Source organism: Sylvia atricapilla, chromosome 3, assembly GCF_009819655.1.
Source record: "Sylvia atricapilla isolate bSylAtr1 chromosome 3, bSylAtr1.pri, whole genome shotgun sequence".
Lineage (NCBI taxonomy): Eukaryota > Metazoa > Chordata > Aves > Passeriformes > Sylviidae > Sylvia > Sylvia atricapilla.
Genome location: NC_089142.1, coordinates 93346555 through 93371049, shown reverse-complemented (window position 1 = coordinate 93371049; position 24495 = coordinate 93346555). Strand labels below are relative to the sequence as shown.

The following is a 24495-nucleotide window of genomic DNA, read 5'->3' as shown; positions in this document are numbered from 1 at the left end:
CTTCTAGACTCCACTTCTGTTTTAAGACTGCTCAGAGTTTAACCAATCTTCCTGTGTCGTGACTTCCTAATGAAAATTTCTTCAGAGCTCTTCCCCTACAGATACTTACACAAATTTATGCTCCCCAGCCCTTCTAAGGGAGATAAAATTTTCTTGCAGATTTTGGTCAGGCTATTCAAACGAGGCTGAAAGATGGGAGATAATTCTGTAATGTTGAATTGTGGAGAGGAAAAAAAAAAGACTAAATATTGATATTTTTGTCCTTCCAAAATGTTTGTCCTTTGCAAAAAAACCCAAACCAACCAAACAAACAAAAAGCCTCCAAACAAACAAACAACGCCCCACAAAACTTCAGTTTATATACAGCCTGATTTTAGGTAAATTCAAATTGAGAAATTGTGCATAGACCCCAAGTGGTACAAAAGAATTAATACTGGCAACGGATTTTGATGGTGAGCATTAGATTGCTATTGAGATAACTGGATAAATAAGTTAAAAATTAAATAATTCTAAAACTGAAAATAATTTCAACTGCTGAAAGATCATAAAGCAGATAACAAGTGTCAAAAGGCTGGATATACGGTGAAATGCTTATAAAAAAAACCATGAAGTGCATATCAGTGATTTATATAACTGAGTTAATTTTAAGTGAGTTTCAAAAAAGCTTAAAGAAAATGTTTCAGGGATGTTTGGGGTTTTTTTGTAAACGACTACTTCTTGAATAATTAGTAGACATCAATGGGAAAAAAATTGCGTTCTTTTGGAAATCAATTTCAAAAAAAGCAGTGTGTATTCAAAGGACTTCTGGAATCTATTTTTAAGACTGGGAAGTAAATTGCACCCTTAAAATATGCAAATAAGGTGTTTCATTAATAGTCATCTTGGCCCTCAAAACTGGACTGTAATATGAACCCACTTTCTCATTTACACTGTTATCCTCATGTTATGCTGATATGCTGGTATCTTTAGTGTTACCTGGTAAAAATTGTATTAAAAATTAACATCAAGTGCGTGGATGATGACAGTAATTACTTTTCTCTATCCCAAACATCCAAATGCTTGGAAGGCATAAATATAGATGTTTGCGTGATTTTTGTCAAGGTGTCCTTGAATGAGAGGATTTAAAACTCAACAGTGTTGCTTGGGCCCAAGCCAAGTCATGTGTCCTCATTGGTCTTGAGGCTTTTCCTGTGAATGCAGCTGTCACTCTCCTCTGCAGAGTATCCTAATGGAATGAGACTTCTCTGTCCAGTCCCTGTCTAAGCCTATGGATGTATGGCTGAGGCTATAGGAACCCCCAGCTATTTAACACCCCTCACTTAAGCCTGATTGTTTTTTGCAGAGTTGGTCTTGGAGCAATGAAAAACTAACAAACAAACAAACAAAAAACCCAAAAAAACCCCCAACCATCTTAATTATCAGATTTATAAAGTTATATATAAAGCAAATCACCTTGATTAAAAATATATACATGTGTCTTACTTAAATGATGTGCAAGGGGATCATTGCCTGCTACATTTGGACCTTCTCTATAAGCACAGGCTTCATTGTTGTGGCAATATTGATAAAGCTACATTTTCTAGTCTTCAGCTATATCAGTAGAAGCATATTGGTGCACATACAGTGTGTTTCCCCTCCCTTAGGAGAACTGGGATATTAGGATTTATGTTTCCTCGGAGATTTTGCAATTGGACTATGGCTGTACCAAATTGCTTGCATTTTTTGCATACTCCTGATGAAAATTGCCCTGACATTTGAGTATATTCATTAGGATGGTCATGAAAATGCAATGGTAATGGTGCAAAGTAGTTCTGCCTCTCACAAAACAAATGGAACATATTTGCCTATGGTTTTGTCTATTTAATGATATCCTATTTATCTTAGACACATATTCTGTCCCTTTTCCTCTGTTTCCTGATGTAGCTGTTAAGATCCTGGTCATCATGGGCTGTGCCTTACCAAGAAAATACGTGTAATTACAGGTGGGCTGAGTACAGTCAAGGAGAATGGATGATGGCCGAGTTCTGCCTTCTTTTCCATCAACAGTATAACTAACTTAGATATCCTCCTTTGTCTTTTCTAGTAGTTTTTGAATTCTCTGGGCCTCTTCCCTTCTAAAGTTTCTGGGAAGGTGAAAGACATAAGGAAGCATGATATCCTATAAAGTCATACCTCACTCTACATGAGTGGTTCAAAAACTGCCATGAGCCCTAGCCTCAAAAGGAGACTTTAAAGATCAGATAAATACTCAGCTTGGGATATGTTTCCTCAAAGCAAACTGAGACTATCTAAAAGCCTGTAACACGTAGAATGGACGATCCTGTTCTGGCCAATATCCTTGTATCCAATTTTGGCACTCACTTGACTCCTTGGTGAGTGGATTCAATCTGCTAAATCCTCTGGGCGGAGTGGGACTGCCCATTTGGGCAGCAGTGAGCTCTTAGATTCATTCTGCTGCATCCTCTACCAGCACCCTTTCCCTCTGATTATCCTGACATGCTTCCTATGCTGTGTCCTTGTCTCCCAAAGGCGTTGCGTATCAAACTTTCTAGATCTACATTTATTCAACTAGAATGCAGTTAAATCAACCTTTCCTCACAGAGCTGCTCCACTGGGGCTTTTGTGGACAAAAACAAAAAGTCTGTTTCATCTGCAGTCACTTCTCTTACTGTGGGAGACTTCTCTGCTTCCCTGTGCTGTCACCCAGCACTTGGAAGGAATTTCTAGTCTTACCCTTTAGAGCATCTTCACCAGCAAAGATGTAAACCCATAATTCCTTCCTGCAACTATTACTGTGTATTTTCATACTGTTAATCCAATTTCTCTTTTAGCTGATCATATAGAAGACTTATAAAGTGCAGGGTCCTACTATCAATTTTCTTTTGCCATAGGATATGAATTACTGACCACTCTAACATTTCACAGGGCTGGTCCACTGGAGCATTTGGCCACCATATAATACTTCCAATTTTCAGCTTTTAGTAGTAAACCTTTTTCTTCATAGCTGAAACTAGATTTGCTGCTAAGTTAAGCTGTTTCTTGAACTTCAGAAGAAAGGGCTGGCTTTGACATTTGATAGTTAAACTCAGAAATTTTACTGCACTTGATAATTCTTTGGTAATTTGTTCCTTTTTGCACATGTCATGGGCTTCACTAAATTCAGCATCAACCTTCTCAATGTGTAGATAAGGAACCAAAGATACAGACATACAGTTACTCATTTCTTAGCTCTGCTTAGAACTTGGATTTCTCACTGCTTTGTTTCTTCTTTGAATAACTTCCCTCCACCTAGCATCCCATCACCTAGCATGAATTTTTTTTTTTAACTAGCCTATACTTGCCCTACAACTCTAGAAAAGTATGAAATCCCACAACTGTGCATTCCAGTGCTCCTCAGAATTTATGGTATAGGTTTTAAGGTGCACAAAATATCTTAATGCAAAAATGTGCATGCAGTTACAGGAGATGGACTTGTTAAAGATAACTGGGAATAATGAACACCTCAAAGTTAGGCTGGTGAATAACGTTAATGTGTTTCACAGGTGGAAGTTTAACAACCTCAACTCGTTGGTTCTGGGGAGACCTCTGTCTCCTTGAATGCAGCACAGTTTTTAAATTATTCTTGAAAGAGGAAGGGGACAGGAGCAGAGGAATCACTAGTTTAAAGAAAAGAATGAAGCCTCTACAGGCACTGCACACCCTTGAAAGATGACATAATACAACAGGGATAAGTTTGGAGGGAAAATTTATAGGGATGGTGCAGTTCTTGCTCTGTATCAGTCTGAAGTAGAGAGAGGACCTGAATTCAGCTGCATGAAGTTCCCCAAGGCAGCCATTTCCTTCCAGAGATGAGGGAGTAAATGGGTCCTGGTGGCTGGAAATGATTTGAAGAGCTGTTCCTTGAGAAGGCAGTCTGCACTGTGATTACATGGAGGAGCTGTAAAGGGATGGGAGGAAGAGAACAGGCTTATCCCCAAACTTGCTTTCTTCTTAGTTTGGAGGGGGAAGCAGATGGGCAGACATCAGCAGCTCCTTCCCTGTCTTGCTGCTCATCTCATTGGTGCAGCAGGAAAGGTTTAATTGCTCCTGCTGGCATGGGGAGAACGTCAATGTGTCATTCCTAGAGAGGAAAGGAGGGGACTTTGATTCTGCTCTGCAGATGATGAAGCTCTTGGTTCATCATTCCTGGGTTTGCTAACCCAGCAGCTAAGCGAAGCACAGCAATAATCAGTTTATGTCTCTGGAGTGCTTCCTCCAGGTGTCTCCCTCATGGCATATAGAAGAGAGCCCATGAGAAGCAAAACGATTTACCACAAACTTTGGAGGAATTTGGACTGAGGTAAGTTCAGGTGGAAGCTTTCAGAGGAAAGGGAAAATTGAAGGTCAGAGTATTTATGAGATGTCAGTGCTGTGAAGGAGAGGGAGACATTGAATAGCAGAAGAAATGGGTGGAAAATAAGTATTCTGAGGACAGAGGATGATAAAAGTTTGTGGGACCTGATGCTTGTTGAAGAGTTGGTATGAACAGAAAGTGATCAGATTCTTGCAGATCCAGCAGCAAATAGGAGATGTTTGGGAAAGGAGCATGTCCTTGGGAATGATAAATATGACTTAATTTACTGTAGTAATTTTCAAGAAGCAAAGGGGGGCCTCTGAAATAGATGTGAATTTAGATGCTGGAGGAGAAGGACAGAATTGCAGGAGTTTTGACAAAAAAGATATAATAAAGGTAGGTATTTTGAGAATTGTGATATAATTTTCAAGAAAAAAACCCAGCAGTTGAACATTTATAGGAGGAAATCATTATGCTCATGTAGTATGATACAGTCTTCAATTAAAAGCCAGACTCATCTGTTTTCAGAAAATTGCCTCATTTTTTGATCTTTGGACAAATACTAATTTAACTTCCTAACATGTGGAGAATGTTTGGGGTCTTTTTGTTTGTTTGTTTTGGAGTTTTTTGTTCATTTTTGTTTATTTTTTGTTTTGTTTGTTCTCCAGGTTTTTTTTTACAAAGCACAGAACATCTTTGAAAATAAGGGAAGGATCTTTAGAAGAAATGTTACCTTTGCTGAATCTGTCTGCAATGTCTCAGGTGTAAGTCTCTTCACAGAAGTTTTGGTTGCTGACTGATCCTCCTAGCACCCATGAAATAGGGGAGTATAGCAGAAGGTCTAAAGGAAAATGAAGAGTAGAGGCAGGGATTTGATAGAGACTGTGGAGAAGGTGTTGATGATGAAAACAGAGAACTGGTTAATTAAGTACAGATAACATATCAAAAAGGGTTGAAGGCCAGAAGATAGAATGAGGAATTTGGTTGGTTTGTTTGTTTGTTTTAAGAATGGGCTAACAAAAAAGAAATTGTTTCTTGGACATGTCCTATTTTGGTAACTGCCAGGAAAGCATATGGTGGCTTGGGGTGTTGAGGAGGTGTGGAGGAAATAACAGACGCTGTGAGGAGAGAAAATGTCAATTATCAGAGCCCAAGTGCTCCAGCTGTATAGGATGGCCTTTCCTGCTTGGACATGTGATTATTACAGCTGATCATGGTCACTGAAAAGAAACTCTGTCTAAAGAAGTCCTTGCAGAGATTTCCTTTCTCTGGATTTACCATGTGGAGATCTACACTGTGGGGCTGTAGTTTCACGTGAAGGAAGCCTGTAAAGCTTGTTTCCTAAAAGAGTCTTTTGTTTCTGCCTTTCTAATAACAAAGAAAGTTTTTGGTGCTAAAATAAGTGGTGTGATGTACTGTACTTCTAAAGCTGTTAAAAGGCTCTTAACAGCTCTATAAAATACTTGCCGCCTCCTCCTGTGCTTTCAGAAAATTTTACTCCAATATTTATTTCACTGGCTTATACGGAATTTCCTCCCCTTTAAAACGTAAGTTGTTAATTATTTCTGGGTTGTCATGATCAACTCCCCTCCAGCTATTAAACTACTACTTGCATAGTAGTTTTATTATTGCTGGCATAACATTGGAAAAAAATAATTTTGCTAGACAGTTGAATTTGAAATATACATATTGACTCGGCAATGCAAATGGATCTTTTATGTTAATTTCCTGCAAATATTCAAATGGTGGAGTTTTACGGGAAAAAGCACTCATAAAAGCAAGTCTATGAATATTCACTGGAAGTGAATCTTCAATGGTACACTTGAGCCTAATCTTTGAAAGTCATGCTGTGTGGGGTAGTTTACATAGGTCACTTCAGACTATAGGAAAAATTGCAGCATTCAGCTAGTCAGCACTGCACAAATTGGAGCTAATATTGGTTTTAAGGGGTTTGCAGAACATGATACAAAAGCAAGCTTACAATACACTGAAAAATTCTGCATTGCTTTCAGAACTCTTTATTAATAGATGACAAGGCAAAATCGATGAACAAATTAGGTGTCTTTTCCCACCACTAATGAAAATATTTAAAAGCAATTGTGAAGGTGCAGAACACCTATGGTATTTTACGAAAGAAATGGATTAGCTGAAGTTCTACCTCAGTCATCCCAAGAATTATGATTCAAGGAAATTATTTTAAATTGTCATTGCATTGTGGATGTATAAAACACACATGCAATTTTGCACTGTTTGTGCACACTAGCTTCATACAACTGCAGTTTTGAGTAAGTGTATTGCTGCATTCCCTTCATTCTCTTACTTTTTCATCCTGCCAGAGGATTATTGTTACAAAGTTGAACAATGAAATTTGCCAACTGAAATTTGGCAATGGTTAGGTTAAGCTTGCCTTTTATGCAAACTTAATGAGCCCCTGTGATTCTACCATATTTAATATGATGTTCCACTGAGCATGTGCAAATAGATAGGTTTGAGGGCTTATATTTGATTTTAGGAAGATGACTTCTCATGTAAAGGTTTACTTCAGAGCATTCAAAATTTAGACATGTGGTCTTCAAATTTTCTAGTCAAGGCACAGGCTGCTGTGTAACAAACCAAGCTTTATGATTTCTTTTCCTCAGCAACCTGCCCTGACCACCAAGAGCTTCTGTCATTAGACTCTCTGCTTTCTGTGGGTTAAGAAAACAACTGCTGTGGAAAGGGTTTTTTTTGGATAATGCTATGTGCTATGGATAGGGTGTTGAATCATTAGGATCAGGTGGCAAGTTATGCCACAACTTTCTGGTGCAAATCAGGTTCTCAAAGACATTGGAGTTGCTTAAGGCACCCCAGGGGCTACTGAAGGCTTTCTTTCCTGATGAAATTAACTAGTTGTAACTAGTAAACGAACTAGTTGTAACTTTAGTTGTAACTAAAAGCTTGAAGCACTCAATTTATATCACTTTTCTTGTTCCACAATTCTAATTCTATTAAATAGACATAATGTATTTTTCATGAGAATTCATTGCATAATAATAGCATACTTTTTTTTTTGTCTGGTAGGATTCCCTGTTTTAATAAACGTATGCTAAACAGCCTTCAAAACGCTTCTGTGAATAGGGTCTTTCCTTCAAAATCATTCTCAGGGTTTTGGGTTTTTTTGTTTGTGGTACATTTTACATTGCATACCAGTTCGTGGTTGCAAAGGCTTGGATGCTTTCTCATTATTTAACCTCCTGCAGGTAGTTTATTGATTATACTCCTGATGAACAACAATGTAGTGTTCCTTGACCTGGGTAATTGTTGGCCTGCAATGTGGTTTTGCAAGGTTTGTACTGCTGTCTTGTGTATTTGGATGGAATATGCAAAGGGAAAATTTGTCATTTCTGCTTGTTATTTTGGGGACTAGAGGGTATGATATGAATCATGGCCACTTTCCCAAACTGAGCTATTCCCCAAACTTTCCCAAACTATTGAAAGATGCTATTGTCTGTCTGGGAGGTGGTGAGACTGTCAAGTATCTGCAGAATATAACAGAAAATGCCTTTTGTGGTGAACATATCCTGACTTTCCTTTCAGACATCTGTAAGACCTGCGAGGATTCTTCAAGTAAGCCTGCTGGCTGCTTGAAAGGGATGGGAGCTAGCAAAACTTGTTTTTACTTATTTATTTCTTTATTAATATTTCACAAATGCCAAGAAATACGCACAAGCTGGTCTGGTGTCTTTGACCACCTGGTAGGTAAGCTCCTACCTTTGTCAGGTGCATGTTCCATGCTCATAGGTGTTCCCATTCTCTGATGTCCTGAGATGGTGGCTAATATCTAGGATTTTTTTACTATATTTTCTGTCCTCTCTCCTGAGTGTTCCATAAGACTTGGTTTGTTCTCGATTTGCAGGAGCTCTGGGCGTCACACTGTCAACAGTACTGTGGTAGCACGTGGTCTGAGTGTATTTATCTAGGAATGCTTTATGGGCCGAGTTCTTGCACTGTGCCTCAGACAAATGTTTTCCCCACAGCCTTCTGTGGTAAACAAAGTTCTTTACATTTGAATACTTTAGGGCATGCAATTCTGACAACACAGCTATGATGCTGAGCATGAAAACATTGCAAAATGACTGATAACACTTCAGCAGGAATTACTATTTATCCTTTAGGACCTCAGGAAAAAGATCTGTATTAAAGCAGAGATGTTCCAGGAATGGTCAAGGAGCTTGCTTGATATGGGATGAAGGCCTTGTTAAAATGCATTAGGGGTTATGACAGAGGATGATTTCTTAGCAGTTGTATATGAATGTTGCCAAAGAGTTTTGTCGCTGTGTATCCAGTCAAAGCCCAAAATCTGCTAAGGTGACAAGTTACTGGAGGCAACGGCAACAAAATCGTAGGGAAAGATCCCAGCCAGCTTGCAGCTCATGCAACTTCCATAATAAAGATAAAACTTATAGATGCGTCCTATATCCTCAGGGGACGCATTAATTGGTGCTTCTCTGTCCAGAACCACACGTAAACAACCCCGCTGTAGCTCATGCTCAGCTCACCGACGACACCTTTGCAGCTAGTTTGCGCCCGCTGCGCGGAGCGCTCCCCGAGGGAGGAGCGGGATGGAGGCGCCTGAGGCCGTCCCTGGGCCGCACAGCTTTGCCGCGGGGCGCGGGCCCGGCGCGCTGGTTCCGTGCAGGGCGCAGCCCGTCCCGGGTGTCCCGCGGTGTCCCGGGTGTCCCGCGTGTCCCCGGTGTCCGTCCCAGCGCCCCGCTGGCCGCCTCCCGCCGGGCGCGGCGCTGGCGGCGCCTCCCGGGGGCGGGGAGGCCGCGGCGTTGCCGGGCGACGGCGGCGTCGCCGCGGGGAGCGCCGGGCTGCGCTGGAGCGGCCCCTCGCACCGCTGCCCCGGCCCCTGCGCCCCGGCGCCGGCGCCCGCTGTTAGAAAAAGCTGCGCACGGGACAGATGGGAAACGTGGTTTTAATCAGCTTTGCCGAGCGCTGAGAGGAGCAGCCGGCGTGAGGTGGGCGGCGGGGTAAGGCGCGAGGGGACGGTAGGAACACCGCTCCTGGCTCCCCGGGGAGCGCGGGTGTCCCTCGGGAATAGCGCGGTGGGGACGGCAGCTGGCAGGGAGCGGTGCGAGGCTGAGGTAAGCGCCGGGGGGCTGCGGGCGTGAGGTCCAACCAACCCGCCCGAAACCCTCAGCAGAGACTTTCAGAGGCCCAGGCTGCATGCCCCGGTTTGCTGCCGTGTCCCGAATTCCTTACTGTGACACGCAAAGCCAGGTGACGCGACAGATCCGGGATAAACTCCGCTCGGCCATGAGCCTGCGTGCCCTTGAGCCGCCCTAATCCCGTGGCCTTGGCTCGGAGAAATGTCTCTGCCCTAGCCGGCACAGGTGTGCAGGTGGGCCTGCTGGCTGGAATCTGGACGAAGGATTCAAACGCTTGAGATCCCTAGGCGGGCATCATCTCTCTTGGTGCAAAAGAGCAGGTTCTTCCTACAGACTGTGTCTGTTTTCTGTGGTTTGCAGATTCCCGGCTGTCACCCACGTGCATTTCCCTGGCCAGAAGATGTAGATGTCCCTTGCGACTGAGTCCTTGCATGGGGCTTTTGAGGATGAAACGCTACATAAACTCTTAAAGCACAGCACCTGAGGACATTGCTACCGACATGGACATCATTATTTATTTATGTTTGCTTTAATCAGGAGGAGCTTTTTTGTAAACATGAATTGCTGGGCTCTTTCCTTGAGATGTCGTTTCTTGTTTCACGCTATTGAAACATTATTCTTAACTTATTATGATTGCTTTTTGTTGGTCAGCTCTCAGGGACATTTCCCTAGGCTTGAAAATGTGGGAGCTTTCAAGAATGTGTCAATCGTGCCAACTCAAGCCACTTGTGGGCTGCCAGACCGAAGTACTTTTTGTCATAGCTCAGTAGATGTCCAAAGTATTATATCCTGCATGCAGAGGTTTTGTGTTCAGGAATGTCCATATAGGTCGTCACCTTCGTCCTACAAACAGCTTCTTTCAGAAGGCCTTGGTATCTGTATTACAGAGGACAAGAGGGACTTGCATCCAGGGTCTTCCAGCAATGCTTCCAGTTTTATTTTTCATAATCACAAGGATTGCTTCTCTACTCCCCGTCCTCCAAGGCTTGGAGCTTCATTTACGTTAACTGTATGGTTGAAACCTGAGCAAGAAGGTGTAATGTAAGTAGTATTGAAGGTGTTTACTTTCCTGATGCTCTTAAAAAAATTGATCGTTGTAGTCACGGTCATTATTAGCAAGCTCTTTAAACTTTTAAAAGGTGTGGTGGGAAATTGTGACGTTTATAGAGCCCTTTTTAGGTTGGGGTCTTCCCAGGTGTCAAGACAAGTGGCTTCAGTTTCAGTGGCATTGACTCACATGATAGTCCAAAGGCTTTCAGTGTTTGGAACTATTCAATACATAATGTGCATGTCTTTTCTCAAAAAGAGAAATTTGTGTTTCACATTCCTTCTGAACGCTGCTAAAAAAATTGCATTGTCACAGGTTTGTGCTGTTGCTGCTTTCATGATGGAAAATGAATTGTCTAAGATGTTAGGGCTTCTCCAAGACAAGTTTGTCTAAAAACAAACAATGAAGCCACCAAAATGTATATTTTGGACATATAGAAGAGAGGTCATAGTGTTCCTGGAAGATCGGGGACTGTTTCATGACTGGCAGCTTGTGTTGCCACTTTAACAAACAATTCCACCATTTAAACTGCTAGTGAAATTTTACTAGATGCTCACAAAATAGAGGTGGCTAAGCATGCTCCCTCTCCTATTTGCCTACATGTTGTACTTTCAGGAAATACTGCTATTAGAAGTGACCTTTCAGCTTGACTGGGCCTTACTATAATGAAAAACCTGCTTTTTGAAAAATGCATCCCAGATCCTGCAAAAAAGTTCTGTCATCTATCACAAAATGCAGAGCCTCCTACTCCTTCTTACCTTCATCGTGCAGATCTCTTTAAAATGAAGCACACAAAGAGTGTAGTTTGTTCTTTCAGACTACATGCCACAAATGATTTTATTCTTGTGTTCATAATTTATTCTTAGAATATAGCTTTGTTGAGGCATTCTTGATATGTATTTTGCATGCTGATGTGAAATAGTCACTTGTTGAAGTGTAGCAAAATCATCGGAAAAAATAGAAATATCTAAAATCATAATGTAAAATTATATAGTATGTTTTATGCAATGATAATTACCTTAAAAAATTTGACCTAACTGTAGAATTTGTGGTTATGGAGTGGAAATAAATGATATCTGCAGAGCAAAAGGGACTTTTGAGTTGAAGTTAAATCATTTTAGCTGGCTTTATGTGTAAACTTGGAACTTTGGCCAATGGTTTTCTATATAATGGTTGAATCTTGAACATCAGAGAGTCCATTTCTGGTGTGTTCCCATGCCATGAATTCTTGTCCACACACACGTGGGCACATCAGAGTCTCCTTCAGCAGAGCACGTGCCTAACTTGAAGCAGAAACATCCTGCTAATTTCCAAGCAAGCTGTTGCGGCGATGTGTTGAGCGAGATCTGTGAAAGTCTTTTGTCAATGGGATAGGCTTTGATGCATGGAACCTAAAACAATGAAATGTTATGTCCTTAGTTTCAAATGATTAAGTGCTGTGAAGAAACCAGACTCTGCTGATGACTGATAAGCCATGGACTAGTGTAAAAGATTAGCTTCCAATTGCTGCTGTGTTAATAACTACACAGTGTACATATTCCTCTTCAGCGGGTTTTATGGATCACTTTAAAATTTAAATGTTTTTATTCAATTTTTGTAATAGATCACTTCATGCTTATGCCTTGTGAGATTTGCTGCTATTGAACATGTAGGAAAGACAATGGTAAGGCCCAGTCCTGAAAACTGAAGATGGACAGCAGATATTCCAGTTGTCAGGATTACATGCCAGTGTCCAGGTGCTTTTGTTTCAATTGGCATAGAAAGAATTGTGTTCATTTTCCTTTCCTTGTAAAGGGAATACTGAGCTCCAGTTCTGGTGGAACAGTTGTTGCACATGCATAGTCATTGAAGCTTGACTCAGAAGGCATCTTACAAAAGGGAAATAATTTATCAGCAGACTAAGATGCTTTCCCTTTTATTATACTGGTTTAGTGAGTCCGTCAGGTTGGCAGATGAAGTTTGACTTACTGCATGTCCTACATTTTACAGTCCCTTATGGGGGGACTGTAATTGTCCCTGTTACATGTCATTTGTGAGACCTTTTAAACCCCATTATCACAGCAGAGCAACCTCACAGAACTGGGATGCGTTCTAACAAAATATTTGTGTTCCCACTAAAGCTGCTCATTTTGCCAATAGAATGATTGAAAGTTTAACAGGGTGGGTTGTTTTTTTTTTTTAACTTGCAAAGTAAAAAAAAAGTACATCAAGTACAGCAGACCCCTGTGTTTTAGACATACCATACTAATGTGTTTTTGTGCTGAATTTTATATGGTCTGCCTGTGATGGTATGTGCTTAGAAAAGAAGCTAGGAGTGTTGCTGCACAGTATCCCATTACATCCTGTGACATTCTGATAGGCATGTACCCGTGTAACAGAATAGCAGGATTTTTGTTAGAAGTTACTGTGCTGGCTAAAATGAGAGAGTGGTGTGGGGATCCAAGTCTGAAGGTCATTTAAAGATTGCACATGAGCAGAGACCCCAAGAATTTTCTTCATCAGGTTCATATACCAAGTTTTCTTATGTGGATCTGGGAGACAATACCCTGACACAAAGAGAATCCGATTTATTTGAAGCCCCGATGTTCTTCTAAGATGTTTAGTAGAGATATTTGTAGGCATGCTTTTAAGTCACTGCATATTGGAAATGTTGAAGAAAAGCAAGAGTGAGAAAGCATTGACATTTGTACTCCAGTCTTTAAATTTTCTTTCCCTTTAGGCAGTAAATGAGCAGAGTTCTTGCCCCTGAGTTTCATTCTTTCCTCATGCTTCCTCTCTTGCTGCATGTGCTCAGCAGTTAATATAATTGCCTTTCAGTAAGCCTGTGTGTATGTAAGCATTAGCAGGATATAAGAAACTGTATATGATGATAGCTCTTCACAGTGGAATGGGTTAAGAATATGGGTACAGGCTTTCCATATGTGAGTAACAATTACGGGCAGGTTATATCAATGTAGTGTGAACTGGAGCAAGTTCAGATGCTCAGAGGATATTGGTGATGGCAAGAAGTGACCTGAGACTTTTCACAAGTAAAACCATCAGCAGGAATGGCCTCAGTGTGAAGTGGGTGTCACACAGATGTTTTTAAACTTAATTTATCTAAGTGACTAAAATAATATGGTGGTATTATCTGTTTTATACTTACTCAGATGTTTTACATTAGGAATTAGACTGAAAGGGGTATTTGCCTTAAGAAACCATCATCTGATTTTGAACCAGTGCAGACGTTCCCATTTGCTCCAGGTCTCTTTTTCTCTTTGAAAGTTGACCGAGTGGATTTGTGTTAGTGGCTTTTTTTCCCTCCAACCTCACCACTGAGATATATGTAGTCAGGTATTGGCTCTGTGGGACTGCAGGTTACCAGAAGTTGAAGACTTCACAAAGAATAGTGGCTTCTCTCTGTAATCATGGCTGGAATGGAAAATCAAGCTCAGAGTCAGAAGTAATGCCTCCTCCTATTTCACCTATGTTAGAACTAGTTTGGATTTTTTTTCTTCTTCCTTCCTTCTCTTCTTTTTTCCCTCTTGGTTTTCCTCTTTTAGTAGTAAGTCACAATTCACATTTGTTCTTTCCAGTTTTCAAAGTGATGTACATCAAGGTCACTTCCCTTCTTAAAGTCATGACACCTTTGGGGATAAAAACAATGTGGGGATGTTTGTTTTAGATAAGTAAAATAAACAAAACCCCGGATTATCCAATTATTGTTTATCCAGGAACTGGGTAAATCCAGTTCCTAAATATTTTGCTACTTAGCTGAGCCTTCCTCCACATTTATTATCTAACAAAACTAGCATGTTTACAAGCAAACAAAATATGGGAAAGACCAGTGGACAATTTATTAAGAAATGTGGTTTTAGTAAGGTTGGGAAAACAGAAGTCTTCATTTTGCTAGGTGTTCCATTGTCAACATTCCAGCAGGCTAGAACAGTAACAGTATGAAATAATTTTTCTCTTGGATTTAAAGGTGAGTTAGTGAATAATGGCAATATCAAAGAACAGCCTTTTTGACAGTTTTTCTTTTATAAATGCAGAGTAGATGAAGATACTTATTAGTAGATACGGAGTTTCTGGTTTTATTTTTTTTCTTGTCTGAAATGTGTAAGTAAATAATCTCATACAAATTTTTTATGCTTCCCTCTTGTGACTTAGCGCACTAATTTAGTCTAGTGTAACTGTTAAAATATTTGACTTTTCATTGGTCAATACATTGAGAACTGTATTTCTCAAGCAGCTCAAATGGGAAGGGTAGAACTTTATGATTTTCTCTTGTATTTATGATTGCTTTAATAAAATACATAGTTGTTACATAGGCATATGGAGCCTGTGCTTTCTCAGGACTCTTGATATCATGGTCATTGGATTGGCAAAAACATTTCAGCAGCTTGAAATGCAAAATACGTTGCTGTGGGTTGTACTCTCTGTACCTTATGTGACATTGTTGCATTTGCTATCGATGTGACTTCTTTGTAGGGAAGGAAATCCTAATAAGTGTCTGGATATCCTTCTTGCCTTGCTCTAGTTTCTTAGGTTAAAGAAAGACACTGTGAAGGGGAAAGTGTAGGGTAAGCTGGTGTTGGGCTGCACAGGTTGGGTGGGAAGAGAGAAGACTTATTGCCAAAGCACGTCATTTGTACTGCTTTTAGTGGTTATGTTGCATTTGCCTTGTTAGACTAAGGAAAGTTAAAGTGCCTCCATGGGATGTACTAAGTTGCACAGCTTCGTATGAAAAGTGTGGCAGAGACCTGCACAGTCAATGTGGTTTCTGTCATGCCACCTTCAAGAGAGGAGGCAAACTTGGACCTCTCTTCCACCCCCAAAATGAGCTGGAGTTGCAAGCACTCAATAAACAAAGCAAAACACAAAAAACAACCAACCAAAACCCCCAAACAACCCCAAAACATCACAGATCAAAACAGAAAATATCTTTACTCAAGTTCTTTTACACTTAGTACATCCTGTGACTTTCGCTGTCACTGAGCATCTTCTCAAGAGCTGTATTTTTAATGTTTATTTTAATGCATTTTGGTTAGTATCACTTTACAGGATAGCACCTTGGCAAGAATGTGTATATGTGTGTGCCTCTGACCTTATGTTGTTTTTCTTGGTTATTTCCAAAGGTGTGTGATAGAAAAGGCTATTGATGGGCAGACTGTGTTCAAACTCACAATCTCTGAGAAAGAGACCATGTTTTATTATCGCACAGTAAATGGTTTGCAGCCACCAATAAAAGTAATGACACTGGGGAGAATTCTTGTGAAGAAATGGATTCATCTTAGTGTGCAGGTGAGTAAAATAAAAACCATTTAATATTTGTTGAAATACAACTTTTGTGTGAGAGTGGTATAACTGTATAAATATAAAAGAATAAATTGGGGGATGTAAATGACAGCTCTTGAGTCTCGTAGGTAAGGATCTTAATTTGGGAGCTCATTTTGAGGCAATTGCTAATTTTGCACTGGAAAGAAATGCTGTGCCCATTCTTCTGAGTAAGCAGACTACAAAACTGAAAATTCTCGCCTTTAAGGACATGAGGATGTGAGGTGAAGTAAAGCATACACTAATACCTAAGATTCTTATATCTAACATTACCAATTAGTCTTGGGTCTCAGACTATTTCCTTTAGAAGGAAAGGAATGCCATTTTCATCTGTACATGCTAATGTACTTACCTCGTGGAGTTGTGTTCCATTTAATTAAAAAAACTTCTCACAGTGCACCTAAGTAAATGTGTGAGTTTGTGCAGGATCAGTCAAACTAGTAAGTTACAGAGCTATTACCTCTTATTTTAAGTATATGATTCAGAATTGTTAGAGCACAATCCCTGTGTTCTAAAAGTATTCTGTTGACATAACTTTTTAATAAGTGTACAAATATCCACTGAGGATAAAGCAAAATTGAGTTTGTTAAAATTTAAACTGTATGTATGAAAATCAGTAAACAAATACAGAAGAAATTAAAATTCAGTTATTTGCATGTATTGTAATTCCCGACAGACACCCTAGTAAATTCTGTTTGTGAGCCAAGTTCAACTAATAATTATAAAACACAATTATCAGGTTTTGAAATGTTTATCTTTTCCTTCCTTCATTTCCTCTATCCGTTCTATTAAATTTCATTTGGTCTACAGCACAATCAAGAATAGTTTTGCTGCTTTCTTGAAACTTGCTAAAAGGTATTGACTGTGATTTGGATTTTTAGTGCTGATCTTGTCACTTATAAGAAGTATCTAAGCCGACGTCTTGATTTTTTTGCAGTTTTCTTTTTTCCAGGATAACAGCATGGTAGTGTGAATAAGATTTTGGCTGTTGGATTAAAAGAGTGACCTTAAGGTAGAACTAATGAACTTTACACTTCAAGCACTCCAAGGGTGCTATATTACTGCTGTTCCTGTCAGTTGCATTTTGTACCTCAGAAACTGCTAAAGCCTGGCAGAGCCAAGTGAAAGTGAAAGGACTGGTTAAATGCACACACAGATCTTGAACTGCATTACAAAGGAACGTGAACCACCCTGTGGAATTTGGTCCTTTGTTTCTCTGTAGAAAGTTGTTCAATTCATAGCAGGAGTAAAGAAATATAGCTTCTAGACCCTTAAAGAAACAGCAGGCTTAATGCCTTTTTGAGGTTTCTGAGCTCAGGGTAGAATCTTCCTGTGCTTGGTGCTATTGTAGGATGCAACTTGCCATTAGAGAGGATAGTGGCCGCAGCCTGATCCATTTAGCCCTTGGCCTGGCTATCAAACTTTTGGCAAACGTTTGTTTATTTTTAGCAGGGGGCCAAAACCATTTTTTCCATAAATGGACAATGATAACATGAGCAAGACCATACAAAAATATGCAAAAGTAACTTCCAACTGGAAGTGTCTGTGTCTCATACACCCAGATGCTAGGCAACAGACACGAAGACAGAGGAGTGTGAAGTATTGGTTACACATGTGAAACTGAATTTAGAGAGAGAAAAAAAAATGGTGGAATGGCAGATATGTTTGGAATTCAGGTGTAAGAGCATATGCCTATTCAGGAATGATAAAAATGAAAGCTAAATGGTGGAATAGCACCAAATAGTAATTAAATGATAAGAGGGAAGGAGAGAAGAAAGGATAGCACCAACTGAAAATAATTCCTTTGGAATAAAATAATTCTAGGGGAAGAGAAGGATAGTAAATTAATTCTACTGCGGTAATCTAGGGATTTAAATCCTTGGGTTTGTATTTAGATGTATAATTTGTTAGAGGAAACTACTACTAAGAACTGTGTCATTGCAAAGACTTATTTTCTAGTTTATAGCTGGGAAATTTAAGTTCTACTAACAAGAGCAGGGCCCAAACATTCCTGTGTGTTCTGCATGAAGGGTTTCTTCATCGAATACTTGCTGAAGCAGAAAGTCTGGGTATACCAGCTTTGTTAAGTGATGAGGGCGTTATCAGAGGTGTAGGTCTCAAGAATAATGTTGAGCATTCATAACTAGAGTCAGATGAAAAAGAAGAGTAAGCAGTTCTTTGGCTCTCTAAGTACACTTTTGTGTTTCAAAGAGAACAAACACATGCAACTATTTTAATGAAGCACAGTAAACTTTGGAGTCTGGAGATTGAATGGGAAAAAGCCTGGAGGTTTTTAAAAATTAGTATAATAGAATTAAGAGAAAGTTCTGCCCTTAAAGAAAAAAAAAAAAAAAAAAAAAAAAATATATGTACTGCCCAGGCTTATCTGTGTGAATAAGTACCCCTGAAGCTGGAGAGGGCGAAGTGTGTGAGCACTAGGGAATGGGAAAGCAGATTCACAGAGAATGCTCTGTAGCATAGAAATAAAACTATGAAGTGGTTGATATTAATTAGACTGTCAAATAGTAAAAAATTCTTACAATTTTTTTTTTTTTTTTTGTGTAAGAAGGCAAGACCTGAGTACAGTGAAAGTGTGCATGAGATAAGGTATGATCTGAGTAAGATCACCAGAATAAATAAATAAGTAAATAAAACCCCTCCTGTTTTCAGCAGTCACAGAGTGAGAGCAAAACTAATCAGGGTAACAGAAATTAATGTATGGAAACAAAAGTTTCCATAGATCCATTTCCAAAGATCATAAAGAGTAGAAACACGAATTTGCAAGTGTACATGCTGCTGCAAACAGACGATCTTTGTCCAAAAATTCTGGAGGAACTGGCACATAAAATCCTTTGACAAAGCTACCAGTCAGAGATAGAGTTATAATGCTTCTATTTAGGAAAGGTGTCATGTTGATGGCAGCCAGCAGCCGAGCACCTGGGCCCTCCTCTCCCTGCCAGTGGAACAAGGGAGATAACAGAACGAGCAAAAGTGGGAAAAACTCATGAAAGAAAGGGATTGGGAGCAGAGTAAATGATGTAAAAGCAATCACTTACCACCTGCCACAAGCAGACCACTGCCCTTCCAATTTCTGAGCAGCAGACTACCTTGGAAGTAAAACTCCTGTCTCCTCACATCTCTTCTTCTACCCTAGTTTTTATTGCTGAGCATGAAGCTATAGAGTAAGGAATATCTTTTTGTCCCAGCTGTCTCCATTCCCAGTTTCTTGGTAGAACCCTGGCTTACTGCTGAGGTGGGATGAGGAGTTCAACTAGGAAAAGAGACGGGCTTGACAATGGGCAAGCTCTCTTCAGCAATAAATAAAATACTAATGTGTTATCAATGCTGTTTTAGCCCCAAATTTGAAACATGGCACCCTACTGGGTCTTGTGAAAACATTTACCTCCACCCCAGCCAAAGCATGTACCAAGAGGAAGGAAAAAGGATCTTGGCAATGCAGACCCATGCCTTGGCACAGTGGCATATGAGGATTTAGAAAAGATCTTGGAAGAAATAGATAAAGATGTGGAGCTAAATGAAAAAGAGGATAAAATGCACCGTGGATTTCCTATAGATAGCTCATCACTGTCTAACCTCTCAGCTGTTTTTTTTTCTGATGAGAAAGCTGATTTTCAGGCAAAGTAAATGTGTCAGATTTCCTCTATCAGGTTGACATGACAGCCTATGAGAATTTGTAGGGTCAAAGGGAATGCTCATGGGAAAGATTGCAATAGATACTGCTCAAAGGAACTTGCTTATAATCCTGGGGAAGAGGCAGGCACAAAACCAATTGAATTATTTGAAAATTAGTCTTTGGACCAGCCTTGTGTTTTATTTTTGTTGATGATCTTGACTGAAATATTAAGAGTGTACCTATCATAGCAGCTGGTAACAGACAATCAGAAAGGGGAACAGTCAGATGTCATACAGGAAGAATGGCATGACATAAAACACCAGGGGAACTGGCATGAAATAAAATTTCTATTTCAAAATGCATAGTGAACTTGAAATCCGTCTACAAAATTTTCTACTGTTCTAGTTGTTTTCAGTAGGTGAGAATCAAGTCTTTCAGTCTTCTGAAAGTTTTAGGGTCCTTCTGTGTGTTTGATCTTGATTTAATGATATTTTTCACTGTATGTTTTTAGGTACGTATTAGCAAAAATTCTGAAGGTACGCTCTGGAACAAAAGATATATAGCCTTAACTCAGAAGAATCTAATATGCAATGAAGTAAAAGCTCAGAAAAATTGGCATCTTAAAATCTTAATTTCTAAAAAATAAAAAGTTGAGCGTAATTAAGGCCAATAGTGTACATTATTATCTCTGCAAAGTGAAACCAATATCAGATTTATTCCACTTATTAACAGCAGCACCATTGTGTATTTTCTTTTTCAGGTTCAGTGTTAAGAGACTTTCACTTTCCTTTTCATACTTCAGAATTTATTTAACCAATTAAGAAGAGTGGAGTTCAAACATGAATTTGCAGATGCAGATGAGGCTGCTGAAACAAGAGATTCTTTGAGAACATGTCAGATTGATGTTTTTGTTTCATATTTAGTGTCTGCAATTATAAAAATAGTCCTTTTGCTAACCTTTATTTTGCCTGATCATATCTATGTAACTCTGCCATGTTTTGGCAGACTATAGCACATTAAAAGCTTTGGAAAGTAAGTTTAAAATCTAAATGCAGAGAGGTAACCGTGACTGAATTACTCTCCTGGGAGGAAAATGCTCTTAGAGTGCCTATTGAAATCAGCATTATCATTTCAATACATGTCAAATATGAGTCATTTCCTAGTTTAGGCAAAATTTCTTTATAAATCTTTAAATCTTCCAGTTCTTTCAAGAAAAGGTTAAAGTACTTATGATTTAATGAGACCGCTTTACATCATAACTGTTTGACTATCAAGAGAAAACTTGTCCTTTCCAATTTGTGAAATCCTTTTATTTTCTGCACTAGTTTTTGAATACTTTACAGTTTATTTTATAAGCAAAGAAACTGAGACTTAAAAGCAGGGAGGCAAACATTTATTCTATACACTCCCTGTATATGTCTTACAAAAAACAGGGTGTTCTAAACTGTATAGTCCCTAAGTTTAATAAGGACATGAGAAAGCATTTTGACTTAACAAGCCACTTTGATCTCCTCTTTGAAGTCATCGCTTACTAGCTGTTAAGAGTAGTTTGTCAGGTCCAAGAAGGGAGTGGAGAGTTTGCATTAATTCTGCATTTCGGAGCTTCTTGTCTATTAATTGCAATTGAGTGTTGAAAATATTTGTGAGGATACAGTCTGTGCATATGGCTGGTGCTCTGCTCCCAGACAGCAGAAATAAAACACAAGTTACAGTTTGTCATGTATTTGAGTGTATGTTTAAAGAACTGTTCACAGACACAATGAGCATGCAGCTGCTTCAGCATCTATTCTGCTGCTATTGCAGGTCATTCAGGTACTGCTGCTGGACATGCAGCCTCTGTGTTCTTTGATATCAGTAAAACTTACTTTTTTGCTGCATCCAGAGGTCCTACTATGGTTCCTGCCTCTTCTCATCCTGTTCTGTGGGTATTAGGATGTTGATTATGTAAATTTGAAAGCTCTGTTGTAACTTCTGCTTCTTGAGAAAACAGGGTATTTCCCAGATGACTGATTCTACTCACACTGTCTCTTAAACGACTACTTGTCTTGCCTGAATATGAGTTTGAATATATTTATAGATTTAAATTTGCAGTCTACCAGCTGCCTTGGAACACAAGGCAGGGAAATTCACCTGGGCTAAGATTTTAATTTCAGAGGATTTCTAAAATGCAGGTTTTGTCAATGCCGTGTTTCGCTTCTGGAAATTGCAAATTTTTTTTGTAATTGCAGTTGTAAATACCACTGAAATCTGCCTAGACTTTTTTATATATGGTGGGACTAGAATTAAGCCTTTGTATGGCCAGTGCTGAGAGGAAGTAACATTGAATGTTTTGCAGAAGCTATGCCTTGTTTGTCTGGAGATTTTCAAGATTTGAAAACCATTAATCTCCAATTTGCTTTGCAAGCAGTTTCTTTCCTTATACAAAAATAAGTTCCTGCCAATTTTTAATAATGAAAACGTTCCATGAAGAATGATTTGTCTTCTTGATGTTCCCCCAGTCTCAAAACTTTTACTGTCCTGCAGGTCTCAGGTACTTCTGTGTGCCCTTGAGTTGTGTGGGGAGAAACTATGAGATTTTGGAAGTGTCCCTTGTACTTGTTATAGCTGTTGATATACTGCACTAAGAGGAGTCCTGCTGGGTACATCTACACTGTCACTTTTGTGTACAGGAAAAGTGCTCATTGATATGGGTTTGCCTTCTGTCTGTTTTGATTCTTGTTTTACTGAAGAGTCCTATTGATATGCTTCAATTCGATTCCTTTTTAGAGAGACCAAGCTTGAAGTTGTACAGTGGAGCATCACCATTTAGAGCACACCTTCTGCAATGTGGGCAGAAGGTCCTCCAGCCGGTAGTTCTTGGCATGCACAGTGTGTGATAAGAAAGCAGACAACTGATTCCATCTTTGCTGGTAAAGATGGATCACAAATACTGAACGATTTCCTCTTTATGCTGTGCAAGTTTTTAAGTAAATATTTTCACAAGATACTTAGAAATTTTTTTGATGAGTCTAAAAACTTCATGAATACAGCCTAATAGAAGAGCTTTTGTTTTCCTTTTTTGTTTGTTTGATTGATTGTTTTGGGGGTTGTTTGTTTGGGGGGGTTGTTTATTTTTTAAAAGTAATTTCTACATTTGGTTCAGGTTTTTCTTGTTTAAAGACAGACCTAAATCAGAAGTCTGATCAAGAAATGGAAGGTGAAACTTTCAGGTTGCCCTTTGTGCTGCCTCCATTATTTATGTGTGAACTCTGTCTTGCATCTTGTGTTAACATCTGTGTGGGCAACAAATGGAAGGTGACATAAATTACATGTGTAGATCTTGTACCACACAAAATCCGTGTGTGCTGGTATGGTGGGAATAGAATATGCAGTCTGGTGGTAGTCCAGAGGGGGAATCTTGTAAGACTTTGCATGTATCATTTTCTCATGGAAGCAAAGATTATTTCTTGGTTCTGAGCAACTTGTCAGCTTGTGTGGAAAGTAGAAAGTTCTGGGATGGAAGAGGGGGAGGAACTCCTCTTGCCCATGTATCTCATTCCAGTGCCTTGGCTCAATAATGCTGTAATTTTTGCATAATTTAAGGACTCCTCTGTCTGTTTGATAGCTGTCTAGATAGCCTGTGTTGGAGTGTGAAAGGAGAGTACATTAATAGGAACAACTTCCTTTTAGATGTATCACTGACTTTTCTGACAATCAGTGGGTTTTGAAGCTTCTTAAGCTAGACTGTCTTGAGGAGTCACTAACTGAGTGACTGTTTTTAGTTTAATAGTCTAATTATTATTCTTATAAATTGGCATATCTAACTGTAGATAATTATAAATATATAATAATATATAAATTATATATAAAATATACATTATATTAGCATTGGGCTCTTGTGGCAGTGAGTTCCTCATATGGAATTATGGCTGCATGAAATTGTTCTTTATTTTGTATCTGCTGTCTGTCAACTTCTTTTTGCCTATTTCTTTATCATTCTCATGCTTTTTGATATTTTCATTATAGAACTTTATCAAATGTCAAAATAATTTATAAATGAGATTTCCCCTTATATTGAAACCATTCTGCATTTTGTTCATCGTCATCAATCTGTTCAAAAACTTCTAGGGTTATTTGAGGATGCAAGGGACAGAACTCCACTTGTTATTTCAGACACTTTGCATTGTAAATTTCTAAACAATAAAGTTTTGTGGGATTATTTTTAATTTCTTTTCTAATAAGGAGCATTTCCTTTTTGCTCATTAGTGAGGGACTATATAGTAACTCGAAGACCATTTGGAGCAGCGACTATTCAGAATTTAGTGAAGAATATTTTTCTTGTCTGCTGCCTCGTGGTTAACAAGACCTTTAGTCTGCTGCTTTAGTGCCTGTTCCTTAACAATTTTAAGATCATCTGTACCTTTGAAGTAAGCTTTGGCTTTTATTGTCTGTGTGTATTCACTCCATCTTTTTATTCACCTCACTTTTCAAGCCTTTCTGTGTGAAATGTGGCCATTTAATCTCTCCCAAGTTTGAAATCTTTCTAGAAAGCTAGTATATTATATTGGGCAGATCATCTTATCCAGATGCATCTTTACTTCAAAGAATTCAAACTGGATCTTGATTTCCTTCCACAAAAGTCATGTTGCCTTTTCTAGTGTACAGTATATTAATCCATGTGCTTTTCCAACCGATTCATCCAGCACAGACTTGATTTGATGGATTCTCAGAAGAAATGGTCCAAGATCTCTTCATGCATCATGTCTATAACTTTAATTTCCACGTTTTTCTTTGCTCTGTGCAGGGTTAATTGAAATAAGGTCAGAGGGTGTTTTTTTGTTTCTGCTTCTTTTCTGATCTTCCATTCAATCTGAAGGTTTTTTTTTTTTTTTTTTTTAAATAAAAAGGGCTGAAATACCAGCTCTGTAATATGTTTTAATACAATTAGCTCACTGTATCCAAATTTGAGCTTTCTTTAGGGCATAAGGCATAATAACACCTTTCGGTGGTATGATCTTTGTAATTCCTGACATTC

General features: G+C 39.1%; 1 protein-coding gene across 1 annotated transcript in view; it reads left to right on the top strand.

Annotated features, from left to right (window-relative positions):
- Positions 1-4125: 4125 nt before the first annotated feature.
- Positions 4126-24495, top strand: part of USH2A (usherin) — a 377078-nt gene continuing 356708 nt past the window's right edge. Inside the window, exons 1-3 of the mRNA XM_066316187.1 lie at positions 4126-4339; positions 9844-10524; positions 15649-15814. Of these exons, the coding sequence (XP_066172284.1) occupies positions 10004-10524; positions 15649-15814 (687 nt within the window). The 5' untranslated portion in view covers positions 4126-4339; positions 9844-10003. The remainder of the gene's footprint in view (positions 4340-9843; positions 10525-15648; positions 15815-24495) is intronic.